This window comes from Nanorana parkeri, unplaced genomic scaffold, assembly GCF_000935625.1.
Source record: "Nanorana parkeri isolate BGI_ZX_2015 unplaced genomic scaffold, ASM93562v1 scaffold2119, whole genome shotgun sequence".
Classification (NCBI taxonomy): Eukaryota; Metazoa; Chordata; class Amphibia; order Anura; family Dicroglossidae; genus Nanorana; species Nanorana parkeri.
The window spans coordinates 370,953-394,799 of NW_017308387.1; the positions used below are offsets into that span (position 1 = coordinate 370,953).

General features: G+C 41.7%; 1 protein-coding gene across 1 annotated transcript in view; it reads right to left on the reverse strand.

Moving 5' to 3' along the window:
- VIPR2 (vasoactive intestinal peptide receptor 2) overlaps window positions 1-23,847 on the reverse strand; it is a 64,447-nt gene that overhangs the window by 24,876 nt on the left and 15,724 nt on the right. Inside the window, exons 2-4 of the mRNA XM_018572749.1 lie at window positions 23,072-23,177; window positions 13,560-13,667; window positions 6,208-6,308 (exon numbers count right to left, since the gene is read on the reverse strand). Of these exons, the coding sequence (XP_018428251.1) occupies window positions 6,208-6,308; window positions 13,560-13,667; window positions 23,072-23,177 (315 nt within the window). The remainder of the gene's footprint in view (window positions 1-6,207; window positions 6,309-13,559; window positions 13,668-23,071; window positions 23,178-23,847) is intronic.

Consider the following 23,847-nt stretch of genomic DNA (forward strand, 5'->3'; position numbering starts at 1 on the left):
CCCGCACAGCCCACCTGAGACCCTTTAGACATCAGGTGGAGAACCCAGAGCAACAGAGTATGTAGCTTCATATTATTCTGCATTGCTGTGTAATGTATTGCTGGGATTTGTAGTCCTCTATAGCTGATGCTGTTCTGCATTGCTGTATAATGGTATTGCTGGGATTTGTAGTCCTCTATAGCTGATGGTAGTCATCATTGCTGGGATTTATAGTCCGCTATAGCTGATGGTATTCTGCATTGTTGTGTAATGTATTGCTGGCAATTGTAGTTCTCTAAAGCCAATGCCATTCTGCAATGCTGTACAATGTATTTCTGAGATAGTGGCAGAACTACCAGGGTCGCAGCAGTCATGCACGCGCACAGCCCTGACGTGGCATCCCTCCACTAACAGTGTGCTTTACATTTCCTAAACCGATAAATACATTCACACTGGCAAAAGTGGCAGACGGGCGGGGAGAAGGCGGGGGAAGAGGCAAAGCGGGAGGGGGGTCAAGTTGCCGCACCATGGGCCTCTGGGTTGTACTTGCCCCCTGGGCTAAAAGTTGCCAGTCAGCCCCTGGACCCGCCTTAATGTTCCCGGCCGCTGTCCCCCACGCTGGTATGTTATTTTATAGCCTCCTGCTCAAGCTTCCTCCAGCTGTGAGAACAAGCCGAGAGGACTGTGACAGGTGAAGTAAGTACGTGTTACTATAGAATATGGAATAGAACATGGCTGAATTTGAACCTGACTATATTCTATTCCATGTTCTATAATGGCATTGTAATACTAGAAATCTACAAGTCGGCAGTTCAGCTGGGACTTGTAGTTCCCTGCCTGATAGAAAGCTGTTTACTGTCCTCATGAAAGTACTAGTAATACAACGCCATTATAGAAACATAGAATAGAGTATAGTTGAACTTGAAAGTTACCGCACTATTGCAGGCATTGTATTACTAGTATTGTCATGAGGAAAGTAATTAAAACAGCCTTCTATCATATAGGGAACTACAAGTCCCAGCATGCACTCATTGTCCAGGTACACCTCTCACATATCACGCAGGGAACTACTGCAGGGGGCTTGCATACTAGAACTGTGTGGAATCTTTGTTGAAACCTGTAACACAAATTAAACATCTTTGGATCCCTGTCTGTATCAAACTGTCCCAATCTGGGTCAAACCTTGAGCCTGTCAAATCGTATCATCTTATTTGCCTACTTGTTAAATTAAGTAATACTTTGATCTAATTTTCAGACTGCTAGACTTGGGTTCATAACCAGATATATTAAACATCTAAAAATATAAAACGCTTAAATGAAATTATCTTGCACTATTTCCTTATAAATGACCAAGCTAAGAAACTTCTGGAGCATTGCTTATTTTACTCTTTAAATCCTTTAAGCAGTTCACATCCTCTCACAGAGCATTTATATTGCAAATCTTCCCAGATTATGACATTGAATTTTCTAAATTGTCTTCATCATTCCATGTGATTGAATGATTTATAGGAGCACTTCGTCATTTGTTTTGATTAAGTAATCCAATCTGAATATTTATTTATCGTGCTCTAAACCTTATTTATCAATATAAAAATACAAAAAAAACTAATTAAAATGAACTGTGAGGTCAAAAGCAAAGCAGAGATAAGTTAAATGAATCTTAAATTTGACTACAGCAAATTTTTGTTTGTGTCTGCACATACTGATCTCTAATGAGACCCTTGCCAATCATGTGGCTCCTGATTAAAAAAGGGTTATTCACTTTCACGAGTGAATAACAGAGCAAAAGTGAACAGAGCCGAACGACATTCGGCTATTCAATTCAGCTCAGTCCGGCTGATTTCAGCCGTACATCTGACAGAGCCATACTCAGAAGGAGTTTGACTTAGCCGATCCAACAACTAGATAGGCTGAGCCGAAGCTACGGCAGCTCACTTACTAACGTTCGCCCCTATTCTCATAGGGGCCGAACGGCAGTGAGTGAAAAGCGGCATTCGGCTTGGCTATTTTTTTTCCATTTGTTTATGTTTTCTTCTATTCTGCTCGCTACCTCGCATGCTAGCATTAGCTCTTACCGAATATTACACATGCCGAGGCTCTACTACTTCGAGCGTGCGGCTCCCCCGCCCACTGTCACTAAGCTCCACCCAGCTGTCACATTTAAATCGGCGGTTTCCCGCCGCCACGATATGTTCCTTCTCGAGCTTGAAAAAGAGGTATCACTCCTCGAAACGCGTTGCTCACTGCCTTTCCACCCCGCCACTTCCCTCTTCCTATCACAGACCCGACTGTTAGCTGACAACTCTCAGCCCACGGCACCCGCACACTACCCCAGCCTGCGACAGTGTCCGAGCAGCACGAGCCGCAGCCGCGGTCACGGCAGCTCTGCCTGCTTCCGACACCGCTGATTCTTTTCCCACACTCACACAGCGGGCCACGGACTGAGTCCCCATTCCTGTGGTTGCTCCTTCCCCCCCCTTTTTTTCTTCCTCGCCCACAGCCTCCTCTCCCCGTGTGGATGCACATCCCCTGGCTCACCAGTTCCAGGTAGATACCACGGATGACCGGATCCGTTGCACCGGCCGTCCATCCTCTGGTCCCATGAATTAAAATGTAAGTGCTTATTCTTTTTCCTCAGCTATCCATTGGTTTCTCGCCCAGTGCACCCATTGTCACACTGTTTTCCTGTCATTTTCCCTGGGTCTCCCGACCCGGTCAGTTAGCCCACCCAGTGTTGCGTCCGTTTGGGTTTTTTTGTTTCAAGTTTGCAGATACACAGGCACTCCTCCTGGGTTCCAGGGCTGCACACGATCTAGGGTCATACACTGTTCACCCCCTTATTACCATTACAAGAGCGCTGTTTGTACGTTTTGTGTTTTTTTTTTTTTTTTTTATAAAAATGTGACAGGAGATCTAGCTGTCCCTGGCTCTACTAAAGAAAATCAATCGTGTTTTCTGTCTGTATTGATCACTTTACTAAAACCCCATATAGCAGTAAAAGGCTAAAAGGGGTTCTAACCCTTCTACTTCTATTCAAAATTAAAAACAAAAACCTGTTAGCTTGACATATAATTTAAACTTTAATTTGCTGGTATTTGCATTGTACACCAATCATGCGTTCATGTTACCATTAAATTTAATCTGTAGGGCAAATACCACTGACAAAGGCAGATGAATCTAGGCAAACCGCAGTGATCCAATTCATCTACTTTTAAGAAATGTTTCCTTAAATGGAAAATAGTTAAAAATTCAGTAAAACACAGCAAAATTAATTGCAGCATATGAAATAAAATTGTTACAAATAGGATTTTAATAAACACAAGCAATCCTTCCAGTTACCAACAATTTACCATAAATATACAAATAATCAGATGCAAATAAAGTACCATATTGTATATAATAAAACCAATTCTTTACTACGCATTCCAGTCTATTTTTAATATGAATGAAAAATTGCACATGTACTTTCTTAGTCGTTTTCTGCAATTGATTTCCAGGTACATTTATTACCAACATAATTTTATAATGACTTGATAATACAGTTTGCAAATGGTTGCAAACATTTGTCCTACTGTGACATCAACAAGTGTATGATTCAGATATAAAACATGTAAGAAGGAAAACTGTGTGCCTTAAGGAGCCAACCACATCATGCTTCCATTCTCAAATCATTTCAATGGGCAAATAAAAACAACTTCTACTTTACACAATGCCTTGATTAAATGGCACTCTAATCCAAAGTACATTTATTTATTATCGGTATTTATATTTGCATGGTTCACATCAGTCCTTGCCCTCGAGGGGCTTACAGTCTAAGGTCCTTATCTCACATAGATACAGGGCTAATTTAGACATATCTTTGGAGTGTAGGAGGAAACCCACACAAGCACAGGGAGGACATGCAAACTCTGTGAAGATGGTGCAGTGACCGGGATTCAAACCAGTGAGTACCAATACTGCAAGCCACTTAGCCACTGTGCTGCCCATTCATGCCAATGATTGCAGTTGCTCACAATAGTGGTTGACATTTGCAACTTATGTATCAACAGAGGCCAGGTTTTGAATTTCAAGGGGCAGGCCCCTTATTGGACTATGACATAACTACTCAGCAAAAATGTTTTTAAAAAGTGTTCGCTGCAAACAAGAAAGATAGCACTCTCACTGCGGACTGAAGAACCTTTAGAATCCACCAGTTCTGATTTCCTGGTCCCCACTAGTGCTCTGTGGTTCCTTCAGCCAACAGATTACTGCAGGACACAGTAGGTGATGTAGGAGGCAGCAGACTAAACCATTCAGAACAGCAGGTAACCAGGAAATTGACACATCCATTGTTCTTCAGGCAGTGGTTTCTCTACAATACATCAAACAGTTGCAGTGTGGGTGGTGGGAGAGGTATAAATTATCTTCTTTGCAGAGGACATGTTCTTTAAAAAAAAAATGTTTTCTGCTGACAGAGTTGCTTTAGGCCACATTCACGCCAGACCCGTTGACATCTGTTTTTCAACGGATGCCAACGCAAGGACATCTAAAAATGAATAGGTGTATGGGAGCTGTTCACACCAGTGCGTCGCATTACAACGTGCTGCCCTCTGCTGAAAAAAAAAGTAGAGCAAGCTACACACCAGACTCGTGTAAATTGCTAATGTGTGTCAGTGACAGGCAGAACCAATACTAGCCTATACCATCAATAGCTTAGTGTAAAGATCAAACAAAAAAAACACCCAAAAACTGCAACGTAACACAATGGATGTCAATGGACTATGCAAATGCAAGTCAACATACCGCCATTGACTTGTGTTTTAGGTTCTTATTCCAGTGTGAATGTACCGTAAATGGTCCTCCTTTGCAGAGTAGTTGCTCTGAATCTGTTCATACTGCATCAGGCTATTGGTAGGAATTTGTGTACAACTAAGGAATGTGCCAGAAATTTGAGCCTGTCAATCAAGCTTCCTGTCTTTCCTCCTAGATTCTGTCCCTTGTCAGTACTTTTCATGTTTTTTTTTCACCTTCTGTGGGTGACTTCATCTTCAACTTTTTATATTCTTCTTGGGCAATAATGTGCAAGCAGATGTATGGTGTTTTACATATTCATTGTATGAATTTAGTTTATCTGTGCTTCATCCATGAACAGCAAAACAAGAGATTCACTTTAAAGGGTTTATAAACCCTCCGGCTTTTTTTGCATATATCTACTGCTAGTAAGCAGTAGATATATGCAAAAAGTTATTTTTTTAACGCTTTAAAAGCGGTTTAAACTTACCGCTGTCTTTGCCGCGCTCTCCGGTTCTGAAAATCCGAAACTGTTCGGGCGGCCGCAAAGCATCTTGGGGCGAGCGCATGCGCAGTTCGGATTTTCGGCCGGGAGACGAGGAGAGACGCAAGGTAAGTCTATGGACTCGTGCAGCCGCATGCAGACACCGTGGGACAGGAAGTGCCAGCAAGGACAGAGGAGTCAGCGCTGGATCGGAGACCCGCCGCAGCGCTGGAGAGAAGGCTGAAAAGGACAGGAAAGAAGAGGAAGAACGGATTAAGAGATATCATTTAAGGTAAGTGTTTTACTTAACATTGGGGAGAGGGAACATTTATTTTTACTTTAATGTCACTTTAATGGTGGCTACCATGGTGGCAACTGGCCCAACCCTGTCTTACTCCTGGCGATGAGAGAGTGAAATGAAAGTGAATACTGCAGTTGGCGGATGTGAACTCAGAAATGGAGATTTACTCTAAGTGTAATAATAAAACTTGAGGTTATAGCTTTAGTATTAGTAATATGTATTGTAGTAATTGTAATGCATTTATGCTTGAGTGTATTCTTTATTAAATTATTTATTGTGTAGGTGTAAGATTTTCAGACTGCCTTCTATTTAATATCTTTCATTTAGTAACCTGCACTGGGAAAAATGTAGGTGTAATGTGTGTGGGTATAAACACTTTTAAACAGTATATTAACATATGATTTATTATAACTGAAAACTGAAAACAGAAGTTGGTTCTGTGTGGCCCCTGGTCCCCTAGCAGTCCGTAGTGGGAGCATAGATCGGTAAAGGAGTGATCAATCATCTTTTCTAGTCTCATGCAACAAGTCCCGGGTCTCTCACTGTTCTCTGCAGAATGTCTCAAGTTTCCAACCAAACCTTTAGCATGCCTGCATTCTCTGATCATCATCATGTATCCAACAAACACTTCTTGAACACACCAAAAAAGAAAAATAACTGAACCCAACGTTACCTTAGGAGCTTGCGTTACATTATCATTGTGCCCACAGGCATCAAATATGTTTGGGAAAACGTCAGTCCATCCTTTCGTTGTGCAATTTCTGCTTATATTTCCTGCAGGAAAAAAGAGTTTAGCATTTTATGTATGCCTTACACAGAGAGGACAATGGGTAACACAAATGTTGGCATAGGGTATTTACAGTCCACAAACAATGTTATATTGCTCCACCACAAATCCATAGCATAATATTTTTTCTGGGACAGTCGCAGGATAGTTAATTTAAAACTGGAGCTTTGTCAATGGAAATTTTGATCAATACAAAATTATTTTGTATACTGATAAAGTTTACATAACAATAATTTTTTTTTTAGAATCTGCAATCCACCCTTCTATCCAATTCACCCTTCTAGTTAAGTGTATGTCTAGCCAAAACCATTTTTTCTAGTTTTGAATAGCATGCATCCAGTGCTTGTTTAGAGACATTCACCCTCACTTCCCTTACAGCTGACAATGGTGTCACCAGACAGGAATTGAGGGAGAATCTGCAAAAAGGACACTGAGAGGGGTCCCAACCTTCCCCTACTCTATTTAAGAAAAGCATTTTTATTTCTGACTATGTTGCTGTTGGAGAATTCCCTTCACTTCCTGTCTGGCCAGCAGGACAGGACATAGCCCATAGGGCAAATCTCTCTAATGGAGCTCCAGTTAAAAACCTGGAAGGGGGTCTAATCATGACCTGCTCTTTTCAAAAGTAAGAAAAAAGTTTTGGATGGACATACGTTTTAAAGGAGAACTATGGGGTTAGGGCTTTTCCCCAGAGTTCTCCTAAGGGTAACGGGAGGACACAATCTAGCATCCTCCCGTGACCCAAAGCTTAGTATTCCGCGATCTGCAGCTTGCGGTATACTGAGACGCTGCAGCTGGGACGGATCCGGACAATACTGTCTGGATCCGCCCAGCTGCGTGAGTGACGACTGGCTCTGCCTATCTAGAGGCAGAGCCAGCTGTACCCGCCCCCTCCCCCGTCCGTTCCGCCAGTCAGCGATGGAGGATCGGATCGGAGAGGGGGGGGGGGATCCCTGCAGGGAGCCGTGAGTGACAGTCACGGCTCTCTGCAGGGATTGATTGAGAAGTGAGCGAGCGACGCTATGTGTTCGCTCATTTCTAGATCTATTGAGCCGACCTGTGACAGTTCCATTGTCACAGGTCGGCTAGAACTATGAGGCTGAGTGATTTTAAGCTATAAAAGTAAGAAGATGTTCGGAATTGAAAATAAGATTTTAGTTAAATTAACAATGCAATTCGCACTCAGCTTTTCACTAAGCAGCAAGCACTAATTCTAGTGAAATACCAGAATAGTAAATAATAATATAGATACATTTTGTGGCGCTTTCAAGTGCGCTCCATATCTAAAACGAATATGTGATACTTAGCATTTGCTATGTGACATACAATTGTATCAAACTTATAGTGCTTCAAAAATTGTAACAAAATGTATCCATTAAATTGTGGTAACAAATTTGAATACTTGAACCAGGTGATGTTTGTCCACTTTAGTCACACATACACAATGCATATAAATGTCCACTTGTGATAAGTATATCATGCAGGATAAAGTGAATTGTGCACAAAGGTGAATATAATTAGCCGGTAATTAAATAGTTCCTTCGTGCTCCTTAAGGGTATGTTCACACCATATGCAGTGGGGCTGGAGGGGGCGTGACGGACCATTGAAGTGAATGGCGCCGTAGCCACGCCCACCGGCCGCAATGCGATGCGGTGCCGTCAAAATTCTGCACGCACTATTTTGACCGCACCGGACCACAGGCACATTGTACCCTGCGATCCTGTTCGGGGGATCGCATTGCGGCCGGAGGGCATGGCAACAGTGCCATTCACTTCAATGGCCCACCTCGCCCCCTCGAGCCCACAAAATAGTGAGCCGGCCACAATGCGGTGCATATGGTGTGAACGTACACTAAGGCCTGGTTCCCACCTGGGCGTTTTACAGCGCGTTCCTACGCCCTGTAAAATGCTCAACATGTGAAAACCAATGCTTGCCTATGGCCATGGTTCCCACCTGGGCATTTTACAGCGCGTAGGAACGCGCTGCAAAACGCCCTCTGCCCTAAGAAGTACAGGAGCTTCTTTGGGGCGTTTTGCCACGCATTTACATTGGTATTCCTAAGTGTGGATCGGGCTTAACAAAGCAGTAACCCCGAGCCACACTCGGGAATATAGCATACAGGTCTTACCTTGTCCGCGATCCCCGCTGTGTCTTCGGCAGCTGTCGGCTTCCGTCCCTTGCGAGTGGCCGTGTCGCAGGGGGACGGAGCCGGTGGGAAGTTTAAAAGTGAAACAAAAACAAGTATTATTTTTTTTAAATAGAGAAAATAAAGGAAAAAACAACAAAAATCATACTGCCAGTGAAACGCGCGTTTCACTGAACGGAAAAACGCGCTAAAAAACATGGAAAAAAACAAGCTGAAAAAATACGCTCAGGTGTGAACCCAGCCTAAAGGAGTGGCTAATTATTTTCACCTTTGTGCCATACATTTTCTGAAAGAACAGGACTGGTAGGATAAAAAGATTGTGCTACTAATTTTGTAGGTCCTGCAACAGTTATGGAAATGTTTATCAAATTAATATGTTCAATACAAAATACAATAAACTCATTATCAGCGTACAAAAAAAAAAAAACATAATGTAAGAGATTTCTACTAAATCTAAAAGATAACACTGAACCGACTTAATACATTTGCACATTTTAAATTGCACCATTTTGCAAAATGATAACAAAATGAAGGAATGCAAAACTGTAAATGATCAACAAATGCTAAAAATTTGGAGGTTGGCCTCACACATGTGTTGTAGCAAAGTCTAAATTGTAGTGCCGCTTGTGTACTGCCTTGGTGTGTGCTGCGATAAAATGATTCAGGCATACATTTAATTGCAATGTAGCATATTACAATGCATGGCAATACGTTGCAACGCTTTGCCATGCACTGCCCCAGAGTTTAATGAATGTTTTTTTTAAAAGTAAAAAAAAAAGAAAAAATTAAGCACTGTGATTTGTTTTAATAATGCACCACAGTGCATGTGCATAACACCACACCACATTATGGTGCACACTGTTGCAAATGTATGTTATGGGTGTGTGTGGCAGGATGCTTTATTTCTTTTTAACTATTTTTTATTATTATTATTATATTCATTATTATCATATCATATTATTATATTATACCATATTGGTTTTTTTTACATTATCATCAGGGGGCTTTAGAGAAATATCAGGTGCCTAACAGACAGACCCCTGATATTTCCCATTTAAAATAGAAAAAGAGTTTGAGTCCACAATCTTCTTTTCTGCAGCCCCAGGACTGAATGAACAGGGAGCTCTCAGCACAGAGGCAGCCTGATCATTCTCAAACTTAGGAGACAAGTAAACTAGTAAATGTTTACTATCTCCACAGTTATGAATGAACAGGAAGTGATTTTTTAGACCTTTCTGTTTATTCCTCACTGGGCACATAGTAAACGCATACTATCTCCTCAGTTATGAATAAACACTGGAGTGATCAGTATTGATCACTCTAGTGTTTGTTATGAAGGGAAGGATTGGCAAATATTTCATAGCCTTCTATTATAAGCTTATAGCTGCTGCAGCAACCATGATCTTATAGCAGAAGGTTGAATGCAGGCAACATAAGGCATACTGAGCTGGCCAGCTGGGGACATTTTTGTTCCGCCTTATGTTGGTGGCAAAGAAAAGGGTTAAATGGTCATTTGTAGTCTTCATCATAGACCCATGTGACTAGGTTACCATGCAGGAGCACAACTGTGAGACAAGGATAGAGTCTTGTCACCCTATAACAGGAAGCATGTTAACAAGAACCTTTATTTCAAGATCACAAGATATTATAGTAACGAAAGCTACAGATTTAAAGATAATGAAAATGATTTTTGAAATGATATGTACATGTTCTATGAGCTTTTAGTTATTGAATTTACTGTACATTTACTTTAACTGAAGTCATGTGCTGTAACACTCTTTGGGTATTAGTTAATTAAGTGATTCAGCACCATTAAGCAATTACATTGCAAGCTTGACTAGACAGAACACTCTCATGTCGTGTTTCATTGTTCATAGACATTTGTGTTTGTTTTATTCTCTCCCACATTCTTCCTTGTACGGTTTGCTGCTGGAATTTAAAGTAATAAGGCCAGGGCTACACTCATGATAAAATCTCTTTGCTTCTGAGACATTTACTGCTCATTGGCAGTCACCTCATGTATAGACCACTGATCACTGCCAGGGAGTAGTTACAGTGTATGTCTGGGCGAAAGAAAATTTATTACATCTCCCCAATACACATAAACTATATTACCAAAAGTATTGGGACGCCTGTCTTTACATGCACATGAACTTTAATGGCATCCCAGGCTTTGTCTGTAGGGTTCAACACTGAGTAGGCCCAACTTTTGAAGCTATAACTGCTTCAACTCTTCTGGGAAGGCGTCTACATGGTTTAGGAGTGTGTCTATGGGGATGTTTGACCATTCTTCCAGAAGCGCATTTGTGAGGTCAGGTACTGATGTTGGACGAGAAGGCCGGGCTTGCAGTCTCCGTTTTAATTCATCCCAAAGGTGTTCTATCGGGTTGTGGTCAGGACTCTTTGCAGGCCAGTTAAGTTCCTCCACCCCAAACTCGCTCATCCATGTCTTTATGGATCTTGCTTTGTGCACTGGTGCGCAGTCATGTTGGAACAGGAAGGAGCCATCCCCAAACTGTTCAAAATGTCTTGGTATGCTGATGCCTTAAGAGTTCCCTTCACTGGAACTAAAGTGCCAAGCCCAACCCCTGAAAAGCAACCCCACACCATAATCCCCTTCACCAAACTTTACACTTGGCACAATGTACCGTTCTCATGGCAACCGCCAAACCCGGACACATCCATCGGATTGCCAGACAGAGAAGCGTGACTCGTCACTCCCGAGAACACGTCTCCACTTCTCTAGAGTCCAGTGGCAGCGTGCTTTACACCACTGCATCCAACGCTTTGCATTGTACTTGGTAATGTAAAGCTTGGATGCAGCTGCTCGGCCATGGAAACCCATTCCATGTAGCGCTCTATGCACTGTTGTTGTGCCAATCTGAAGGCCACATGAAGTTTGGAGGTCTGTAGATATTAACTCTGCAGACAGTTAGCGACCTCTGCGCACTTCAGCATGCGCTGACCCCGCTCTGTCATTTTACGTGGCCTTCCACTTCGTGGCTGAGTTGCTGTTGTTCCCAGTTGCTTCCACTTTGTTATAATACCACTAACAGGTGACCGTAGAATATTTAGTTGCAAGGAAATTTCACGGAACACCTGAATCCAATGATTTGGAGGGGTATCCCAATACTTTTGGCAATATAGTGTATATGTCCCCATGTTTTGTCTCTTTAAAATTTAGCATGAAGTACTGAAATGTAGTACGCATCACACCTCCTGTGTACTCTGCCTCTGCTGAACTGAAATTTCAAAAAATGTCAACCCTGTCTAGTTCTCCTCAGTGGACTACAGAACACTCCCTTATGCTATGGAAATGAGGTGTGGAGTAGGGGGAATAAATAGTATTTTTTGCTTGCACATGATTTGATAGTGGAAGTCAGCAGAGCTTTATCTCATTCACTAGCTAAGGGAAATTTCCCTTACAAAACAAATCAAGCCCAGTGAGGCTGTTATACTAAAGGAATTGAGAATGTTCACACAATAAATACAATACATTGTGTGACTATTCACTTCAGTTAGCCAAAGCAAATTATCGTTTACTTATTTGATCTGCACTTGACTGGATTTCAAGTAAATATTCACACAATTTATGAACATTGTAAACATTCTCAACTCCGTTAGCAAACCAGCTTCAGAAGGATTCAATGACAATTAAAGAGAAACTCTAGGCAACATTTTTATTAACCATTGCAGTGGGGCTACCCCCCGCACTGCAAAGATCACTGCTCATTTTAATTTTTCAAGTTATACTCACCCGATCATCAGAGCCGTCCGGCTTTTACAGCGCTTCTTCCAGCCTCTCTTCTTCTCTGCTGCGGGATGGAATGTCCCTTAGCATCCACAAGTTCTATACACAGTGTATTGGATGTGATGATTCAAGGGTCCTTAGAACACTGCAGTGGAGGGGGAGTGAGGTGGAAGAGACCGGTCTGAGAGCTAGGTTGCTCGAAGGATCAGTTGAGTATAACTTTTTTTTTTTAGTCCCTGGATGAAAACGAGCAGTTAACCCTTGCAGTGTGGGGATAGCGCCACTGGAAAGGTTAATAACATTTTTTGCCCAGAATTCTGCTTTAAACCCGGATGTTCTGAAAGCTTGAATTTAAATGTATTAAGTTATGTAATAAAGTATATTTCTAAGGTGGAGTCACTAGCACAGGGTCAATAACCAACGCAGTTCACATTCAGCAACTACCTCTCTGGTATTTTTGTGTTACACGTGCTCTAGAACCTGGGTGTCCCAAGGTGCTCATGTAGTGTTTTAATAGAGCCAAATAAAAAGCTAGATGTTTGTCAAACAGCTTGAGTGTATAATTGTACTAAGGGAACAGGTTGCCAAGGTAAACTTGAAGATCAGCATCACGAGGTGCATTGACTGTGCCTCAAAGCCTAAACACAGAGCAGAATCAGAGTTGAAGTTGAGAGAGGTTCTTGGGAGGCAGAGTTTAATGTAATCACAGAAAATAATCCAATCCACGAGGGTCTGGGAGGTTTCGTTTTCTTTTTAGTTTTGAATAGAGCGCGGAAGGATTACAACATACCAGATTTGTATTGCTCTGACCCCCTGGGACACCAAGGCAAGAGATTAGGTTAAACAAAAGTCACAGGTATGGGAAGACATAACCAATGAAACCTCATAGACGTTAACTCTCCCCACTCAGAGGTATTTTAGTTACTGTTACTGTCATGATCTAGGACTGACCTATAAAATTAAGGACAGTTGTTATTCACTCTCTATTTGATCATGTATAACAATACTAATTAATGTTGCTGTCAACTACGGAATTAATTTTATAAACACATTCATCCATTCAAAAAACAACCTATCCCAAAATATATTCAACAAAGAACAACATAATGAGCATGATCTATTAGGAAATGTGGTGAGCTAATGCGTCAGATCTATTCATTTTCTGTTTCTCATGCCTATTTTTATCCTACAACTAGCTTTCTAATTATCTGTCATTTTAGACCAACAGACGGTAAAATAATGTGTTATGCACGGAGTTGTGCCATCCTCAGCTGGGTTCAAAGTCAATATGAGTGAGGATTTGTGACTCTCTTTATAATGTCACAGTGAGCGTCACTCACCATCTTTGGTGAAGTAATATCGTAGCACGAGAGGGCAAGACTTAGTGATGGTTTCTCCATATTTAGCTTGGTCCCAGCATGTTACATTATCCCAAACTCCCAAACATCCTGTCAACAAAGATAAAGATAATTCATGTTAATATAATGTTTAAAAAAAATCAACAAAAACATTGAATATTCACAGCTGAGTGAGTAATAAACAGCTGTCTGGAATAGTAATTACCTCCTGGAGTCCCACGATGACATGTTTGATGCTTCTATTTTTTTTTTCTACTGTCATTTAACCCTTTCGCTGCCAGAACCATTTTTCTTTTTTAATTTTTTTGCACACAAGTTACAATGCAAATTTTAGGCTCAAAGATCACTTAAAATGCACATTCTATATTTTCTGAAAGCAATTTTAGTGTCAACAAAACCAATATTATACCCATTTTTTTGGTAAAATATAAAACATGAGCTTGCATGCAAGTGAATAGATTAAGGCAGTGGTTCTCAACCGGTGTAACCTCAGGACCCACTTTTGTCCTTGGTTGTTAAGTTGCGACCCAAGGCATACTGCAATGGAACGTACAGCATTGCGGTAACGTGTTTTTTCCGGTGCCAGCAATTGAACTGTGGGCAGGAGGTGCGTTTGGGGTGACATTTAAAATTAATGCGATTGCGTGGTACAGTTGCACAGGACTGTTTGATTAACGCACTGTACTAGTGTGCACGGGCCCTTAAAAACACTGACAGACAATCTCACAAACACATGCACACTTTTCTTTTTCTTAAGATCCTCCCAGTCTCCCTACCTTATGGGAACTGGTGTATCCTCAGCCTGGGGTCCGGTGTGGGCTGCTGTGCTGTGATGGAGCTCCATCCATATGCGCATTGCTTGTACAACCCAATTGCACGCCCCGCAGAGGTGGCGGAAGCCAGAACGTGACGCAATTGGCACTTCTGCCTTGCAGCACTGGGGCTCCCTGGCTCAAATACTGACCAGGATACTCTCTGCATGGAGTTTGCATGTTCTCCCTGTGCTTGTGTGGGCTTCTTCCCACACTCCAAAGACATGCTGGAAGGTTATTTGGCCCTAGTATGTGTGTGTATGTATGCATGTGAGATAGGGACCTTACATTGTAAGCTCCTTGAGGGCAGGGACTGATGTCAATGTGCAGTATGTGAAGCACTGTGTAAGTTGTTGGCACTATATAAATACTAAATACAAATGTTTAAACAACATGTGCAGGATGGGGGCGGGAGGGGGTATAGAAAGGTGCAAACAAGTCATTTAAAAAAAAAAAAAACTGCAGGTTTGCTTTACTTGTGTGTTAATATAAGTGTCAGAACTGCATCTTTATGTTACCTTCCCATAATAAAGCTAGAAAGGGAAGGTCATGCACAATGTACAGTGTTGTTTTCAGGAATCTGAAGACAGAGAGGTGTTTGGGCCAGTTGAGGGAGGTGGGAGCACAGGGGAGACTCCACAAGTGTGGCGATGTTCGTTCATAGTCCAATGGACTGGCAGATGGCACTGGGAATTTCGAGGCTGCAATAGTAAATAACTGCCCCACCAATCTGACTATTTAGTAAGGCATTGGAGAAGGCAGAGTGACACAGAGAAAGACAGTGCTTATTTTCTGCTGCTATTCCTTCACTGTCCGGTCACAGGCTGGGGGAGGAAAATACCTGCAAGTGTTATCTAAGTGCAGAAGCGAAGAAAAAATACATCTGGTCACCTCCCCTGCCAGACAGTACTGTGTTGAGTTGGAGGGCTGTGTAGAGCTCAGGACTGAGTGGACAAAAACTCAAATCTTTTGGCAATACAAAAAACTCCCATATATGTATTTCATCTGTTTATTTAGCTGCTTGGCCTGAGTTCAACTTTAATTGTTTGGATTCCTAAACTGAAAGCAAGCCCTATTAACTCTTTCTCATCTACAGTAAACTAATAGTCCCTGTTCACACTTTGGGGTTACGTGAATGTGCGCCAAGTGTTCACGCAATGTTTTAAAAACGTGCAATGTGCTTGCAGTGTCATTACGTGTTAATAGCACCCCAAATGCGGCCGGGAAAAGCATCTTTGTTTTTCAGGTGCGTGGACGCACATTAAAATGTGCACCTTTGCATGGGACAAAAACATGGGACACTTACAGCCGAAAATGCTGCATGAGCTACTCTGCCGTATTTGTTGTTCATGCAGCAGCCCATTGATTGAATGAGTTCAATGATGGCAAAAATACGCACGTTTACACGCTCGTTCACACGCACGTTCACACGCACGTTCATGCATTGCCAAGTATAAATTGGAGTTAACAAATCTATCACTGTGTAGTATTATTATAAAGCTTCTTTTAGAAATGCCTGTGACAGCATGAAAGAACTGAAGGACCATTGTACAAGTTGTACTCATTTTAAATACAGAACGACTGGCCTAATAATCAAACTCTTCCTGCTGAGATCCTCCGGCTGTAATTTTCTAAAAGATTGAATGTGATTTTCCCTGAACAGAACCAGCGAAATTGTCATAGACCTGGAGGAGGATTGTAAGGCAAGGCTAGACTTAATCCAAGAGCAACTTGTGAACATACTTTGTCATGATCTGTGGATTCAAACAGCTTTAAACACTTTTCTGCCTTCAGTTTTTTTCTTATGAACATCTTTTTTCCATTCGACGATGTTAAATGTCGGCCAGGTTAGCTTTGTGATGATCAATTTGTTAATCTGTAATTGTTTTGTATACATGGAATATGCCAAGCAGTGTGTGTTCATAACACAAATTAAACAACACGTTTTCAAATAAGATTCTCTTGGCACCAGGAAAATGAGTCATATTCATAGCACAGACATAGATATTGACACGTGCTTTATTTAGTTTGGAAAACATTACCGTGTTCATATTCCCTGCTGTGACATTGAACAACTATCTGTGGAGGAAACACTTCATAAAACAGTTTTTTGCCATGCCATCAAGTGAGACATTACCTTTAAATACTGCGTAGACTAAGAGGGTTATTCAAAATGCTAGCCGAATGATCCTTCGGCTAGCTTCGGCCGCCGGAGTCCTTCGGTTCAGTAGAACCAAAGGGCTGCTGTACGGGCTATTCTCTATAGCCCGTACAGCTCCCAGAGCTGGCTGAGCGGCTCAGCCGAGCCAAAGGCATCTGCTTCGGCTCGACTGAGCAGAAGTGAAACCCGATAATCTCACAGCTGGCTCCGCCCAGTTGCCCGGGGACGCTGTACTGTCATTAACTACCTTCCGTCCATGGCCGTTTGTGAACGGCCGCACGGACGTCTGCTAGGAGCGGGAGGGCGTCTTGAGACGTCCTGCCCCTCCCCCTTCTCGTGTGCGGCACTCAGCGCGCACACGAGAGGGAAAACTGTAAGCACTGTAAGCATGTAAACAGCCAGCGATGGCTGTTTACATAAAAGCGATCAGGCGTCTCTAGAGACGCCCGTTCGCTTGCAGGAGCTGCGGGTGTGCCCCGCTCCCCCCTCCCCCCCATACCTTTGTCTGCTCGTCGCCGCTGCCGGTCCGTGATCCGATGTGGCCGGTGCGGCTGGGACCGGCACGGCGACGCTCTAACAGCAGATCAAAGGGAGATCATTACTTGATCATCCCTTTGATCTCTCTTCCTGTCCCCGAATGCAGGAAGTGATGTATATTACATCACTTCCTGCATTCAGTGTCACTCTCCGGTGCAGAACACCGGAGAGAAGCTGATGAAGCAGATCTCTGCTTCATCAGCTTCTGTGGGGGTCCCTAGGTGACATCAGAGGTCTTGGAGACCCCTGATGTCTCCATAAAGAGGACCTGTTTGGTGAATTGGCTATTACATAGGGGATTCCTTAGTCCCCTATGTTATAGCAATAAAGTTAAGTCTAAAAAAAAAAGTTTAAAAAAAATTACAGCATTAAAAAAAAATAAAGAAGCTAAAAAAATATTCACAAATAATAATTAAACAAAATAACACAAAAAATGTTTTAAAGTCCCCCGCCCCCCCACATACACACGCAAACATGCGTCGGGTGCGCCTATGTACAAAAACGACGATTGCGCCCATTATGCCGCACATGTTACATATCGCCGCGAACGTCGCAGTGAGAACAATAATTCTAGGGCCATCAATCACTGATGACACTAAACTGATGAGCGGTAAAAACGTTTAAAGCGTCGCCTATGGCCAATTTTGGTTGCCGGACGTTTTCTGCGATTTCGCGGGCGCGCGCAATTTTAAAGGTTGACATGTTTAGTGTCTATTTACCCGACGTGACCCCGTCTTTTATATTATACCAAAAAATTGGGGTGAAAATAAATGTTTCATAACATTTTATAGGGAAACATGTTTTTTTTTCAAAATTTAGGGTACTTTTTTTGTTATATAGTAAAAAATAAAAACCCCAGTGGTGATTAAATACCAATAAAAGAAAGCTCTATCTGTCCCCAAAAAATGGTATGAAATTCATTTCAGTACAGCGTTGCATGACGGAATAAACATCAGTCAAAGGACCGCAGCGCTGAATACTGAAAAATGGCCTGGCCAGGAAGGGGGTGAAACACCATGGCCTTTAAGTGGTTAAACAATGACAACTTGGCGGAGCCGACCACAATGTCACGGCCGGCTCCACCCAGTTGTTATTCATTGGCAGGGACCTAGCAGGTCCCGTCCAATAGGAAACATTTGGGCAGAGCTAGCTGTCACTGCTATCTCCACCCAATTGTTATTTTGTTTTTTTTAATTTTTTTTATTTAAAAAAAATCTTTATTCATTTCTTAAAATTGATCATTTAATAAAATTTGTAAAAAAAAATCAACTTTTTTTTTCTTTCAACTTTTTTCACTGTTTTTCTATTCTGCTCGGTACCACGGAGGTACCAAGCAGAATAGCCGAGCCAAATGCCGCTTGGCTGCATTCGGCTATTCACTCACTGCCGTTCGGCCCCTATGAGAATAGACCGAATGGCAGCGAGTGAGCAGCCGGAAGTTTGGCTCAGCCGATCCGGATGTTGGATCGGCTGAGTGGAACTCCTTCTTCACTTCGGCTCAGTCGAACATGCTGACCATGTTCGGCTGAACAGAAGCCAGCCGGAGCAAGCCGATGTACAGCTGATTTCAGCCGATGTACGGCTGAAATCAACTGTACTAGCCTGAAGTGAATAGCCGAACAGCATTTGGCTCACTTCACTTTGGGTGGGTTATTCACTCGGCTGCCTTTGGCAGCTTTGTGAATAACCCTCTAAATTTCTAAATTTAAAGTGGACCTGAACTCAAATGTTTAGATTTGCTAACTAATAGCCATGCAAGCTGAGAAAAAATTCGGTTCGGTTCAGATATTTCGTTATTTCGGGATTCAGGATTTGGATCCGAAATTCAATTCGGTTTGGGTTTTTGGATTCGGATAAAATCCTAATTTTTGTTAGTTTCAGATGAGTTTACGAATATTCAGTGCGAATACCACAAAAAACCCTATGCAGGTATTAATACTGAAGCTGAATCTCCTAGACCTGAGTGGCATTCGGGATCCCAATTTCTGAATTGCATTCGGGAGCTCCTAAATGCCATTCAGGTCTTGGAGCCATACATATATCACTAAAGTTGAGGCTCCCAGACCTGAATGGCATTCGGGAGCTCCTGAATGCAATTCGGAAATTCGAAACCCGAATGCCATTCGGGTCTAGTAGCCTCAGCTTTAGTATTATATGATAGAAGCCGATCTCAATGGAGAAAAAGCTGTCAGCTTCAGACTTGGAGCTGACAGCTTTTTCCTCCATAATATTAGGTGAGGCTCTGCTTCACCTGCTTCCCCTGACCGCACATCCCTGTGATGATGTCATTGTGGTCCTGCTCAATGTTCTCCATGCTGGAATGGAAGCTGTACCTGAGAACCTGCAGTACAAAGATCTCCCTGCTCCTGCTTCATTTATTGTGTGGATCTGGTTTTTTATCTCCCCACCAGCCATCAGATCACCAGTAATCAGGGGGGCAGCTTTGACATGAGGAAGCAAAGCCCTGCTTCTCTACCATGATGGCCACCTCCACACAGAGCCACAGTGCAGAACAAAGCATTGTAAGTCAGTAGTGAGGAAAAGATCAGCTGCAGAGAAACCACAGCCAATACTGGTGACCACCAATATTTTGACCACTGCTTGCCTTTGTGGTCACAGTTTCCACAGTTCAAGTCCTCTTTAACTGAGCCAAAATAAAATTAGAGTAGGCATTTTGAAGCTGGACAAAATCTTTAGAAGTGCTGCATTATATCTGTTGTGGGCTGCGTTATGTCTAATGAGAGCAACACCTACTTAATTCAAAAAAAGATTATGGCATTTAGAAACTTATTATAGTGAAAATTGTAGCTTACAATAATTAATCCCAGAGAACAGGGCCATAAAACATTTGCTGATTAGTTGTAAAATGATTTAAGGAAGGGTAAGAGTTCATTTGCTTTTATAAATCCTTAAACCGCTGAGGGTCACACAAAAGGAGTAAGAGGAAAATAAACAGTTGGACATGGGTGCTTTAGAGTCTAACTGCATGAGTTAAAGAGGAACTGAAGTCTGAAAACTGTGCCAAAAAAGCAGGCAGAGGCAACGGACTAGTCAGTTTTTCTTGTGGTCTCCCTTTAGCCGATCTTTTCCCCATTGCTGACTTACCATGCCTTGTTCTACACTGTGTCTCTGCGTAGAGGCTGCCATCTTGGTATGGAAACAGGGTTTTGCTTCCTCGTGTCAGAGCCTCCAGCGAAGAGAACAGTAATCAGCACAGTAGTGACATCACCAAATCTCACACCAAATCTCCTGTATCAGTCAGAGGCAGCTGTACTGTAGATTTCACACTGCAGATATATATATCTATGAGGCTGTAGGCACAGAAATCCTTCGGCACACTCACATATCAGGAATAGAACTGCTCATTTTTCATGGTACTGCTTAGGCACAGTTAACATGTCTGAAGGTTCCCCTATAACATAGCACATCTTCTTTTTTAGTCTAGTCTAGTCTTACTTTAAGTAAGCAAAAATGATTTTACAAAAATCTAGTGAAGAAAAATAGATGCTATTAACCTAATGAATGTTGGGGTTTACACATTTATGGGAAAGCCTGTTCTTTAAATCATCAACATGATTGGGTATTCACAATTAACACAGCTTAACCTTATACACTAAGCTAAGTAAGCATTCCTTTTACAAAAAGAAAAATCTCCTTCAATCAACCACAAAAGTGGTCCTCATAATTTTTCATTATTATTATTACTACTATTATTATCATTATACAGGATTGTTATAGCCTCAACAGTCTGTGCAGTGGTTTACAAAATAAAGGGAGACACTAGCTACAATACAATGCACGACAAGAGGGTCAGGAGGGCCCTGCTCATAATATCTTACAATATAAAGGGAGGGGGAAGAGATACAAAAGGTAATAGCTGTGTTGTTAGGTAGATGCAGGATGGGCTTCTCTAAAGAGATCAGAGATCACCCAAATGTGGACAGAGTATGAGATCCCAAGAAGAAAACTTTCTCAGATCTGTCATTTATCTTCATTCCCCTTTTGACATTAGGCTGTGATTCAACGTTTTGGACTGTACATTTCCACCTCCATTAACTTACTATTTGCATATTTATCTTCTGTGCTTAAAAAAATCCTGTTTACAGAGCTTAATAACTCATGCTGAAATTTCACACATAACAGAATGTGTCAGACTCTGCTCCACTGATCATTCGCGTTACATGATCCCTCAGTTAGAGTCTAGACCTAAACAGATAATATTGTGCTTTCTAAATACTTAAAGTGACAATAAATTCATAAGTTACATCTTAAAAATGCATTCAAGTACCTTAACTATTACCAAAAATGTATCTTATTTGTGTATCACTCGGCTGTAGATCCTCAAATCATCTTTGAATTCCAGCTGACACTGTCCTTCCTTCTGGAGGGTGGCTGCTTTTGTTCCCCATGGTCCCTTTGTGTGCTGTAAAGTAGTCACCGTTCCAAGCTCGCTCCTGTGATGGACTACAATCTCATATTTAGTTTACTAATTTGTATGGAGATTGTAGTCCATCAAGAGAGCGATCTTGGAGCGGTGGCTACTTTACAACACACACAGGGACCATGGGGAACAAAAGTAAACATGATCATGCTCGTACTGTATATATGACCAAATGATAACTCTGTGGGACAGATTTCAAATTGGAGCGGCCTCTGTACAAACCATCAGTCTCTGGCAGTAATACATAAAAGAAAAATCTTATCTTGTTAAGTTTATTTTAAAACTTTGCCTTATAAGTGAAAACAAACTGTAACAAGGACTTGATATTTATTTTTTTCTGTTATTTTTTTTTCTTGCAAGAAAAAATAATGATATAACAAGCATACACTGTCTTGTTAGCTGGCTTTATCTAAGCTGGCGGAAGCTGATATTCAGTTGGTTATTGCACACTGATGCTCTTTGTCTTGTGTATTCCTAAAAGGTGCACAAATTAGCCATACAGACTATGTGTCGCATTTCCCTCTACCCTGCCCGTGACTGGAAGCCTATGCACATACTAGGGACAATGCACAGGAAACAATAAAATGTAGGCAGTGGCTTCAAGATTTCCTTGAAGTGATCATTTGTTCCTTCCAAATAAATGATCACCTATGTATATTAGGCTGGTAGGGCTACCACCGCACTGCAAGGGTCAAATGCTTGTTTTGCTCTACAGTCAAAAAACCTCTCTCCCCCTCCACTTTAGCTAATGAATGTCCCTTGGTGTCCTCACATCCAGTGCAAGTGAATAGTCGTGATGATGTCACAGGTCCTTAGATTGCTGGAACCAGGGAAGAAGAGGCTCAAGGGACTCGTCTAGCAGCCAGGTGGGACTTAGAATTTGGTAAGTATATCTTTTGAGTTACAATGGCCTCAAAGAAAGAAAGGGGCTGCAGAAAAAGAGATTGAGGGCTCTGTGTCATCAATCTCTTTTTCTATTTTAAACGGGAAATATCAGGGGTCTGTTTAGATCCCTGATTTTTCCCCAGAGCCCCCAACAGTAAAGTTAAAAAAATATATATTTATTACAAAAATAAACAAAAAAATAATATAAAAAAAATTCAAAGTTTAGAAAAAAATAAATAAAAATTCAATATTTTTTAAAAATTAAAAAAAGCTAGAAATGTTTTATTTTGGTTTCTGTTTTATCCTGACTTTTTTTTATTTTTTATTTCAAAATGTAATTTCTGTGCACCTCTAAAAATAAGCCTCCAGCATGACCATGGCACTGTAGATGCCATTGCAGCCTGATGATGGCAGTGTGCCTCTGTTTAATACTGTAATTGTCAGATAGCCATGTTAACTGATAAATACTGATGTCGCTAAATTTGGCCTGGGTATCTAGGCTTCAATTACCTCAGGTCATAACAGGGTTTAAGCCTCCAGAAGGCATGTTCACATAGATAACGTATATAATAACGACTTACAGGGTACATTCCACATTTTGATTTTTTGGATATACTATCAGTAAAACAAATGTAAGATTGCTCCGTGGAGCTCTTACCGCGGCTAAACCCAGCTGTCCTCTGCCTCTGCAGCTTGTCAATGCATTTTATTTCTTCCTCTTTTATTTCCAATTGCAGTTTACATTCTGGATGAAATCCATTTACCTAAGCAAAAAAAAACGAAACACAAGTTTCTAGTTGGTAAGTTTAAATGCATAATGATTTATTACAAAGTCACTGAAGATTTTTCATATCCGTCTAAAACCTACATAACATACATGAGTGAGGGTCAAGTATACTTAAAGAAGAACTGAAGCCAAAACATTTTTTTTTTCATTTTGGATAGAACGAGGGGGGCTTTTTTTTGCCATCTGTGTCCCATTAGGGAGATTTCCCTTCACTTCCTGTTCCATGGCCATAACAGGAGGTGAGAGGAAATCTCTCCAAAGTAAGGGAAATCCCTGGTGGTCAGCAGGGTCACCAGAACTAGTGCCCCAATTAGAAGATTTACCACCTATTCTGCATCTGATTACTACCCAAAATTTCGGATTTTCACCAACAGGTGGATCTGATACCAGGTGAAGAGAAATGAGTAAGTTATGGCAAACCCCATATTTCTAAGCTATACTTTAAATGTCATTATTGGAAATAAGAAATGGAGCAGGCTATGGAGTAGGAGAAAGACTTGCTGTGCTGCGTGAGTACAGCCTGTAGCAGAGGAGAAGGACCCACTAGACACCAAGGAGATGCCTGAAGACACAAACCTGTGAAGTGTGAGCAAAGAGAGAAGGGAACTGCAGCAGGGACAGAAAAAGAGCCTTCTGCAACCCAGAAA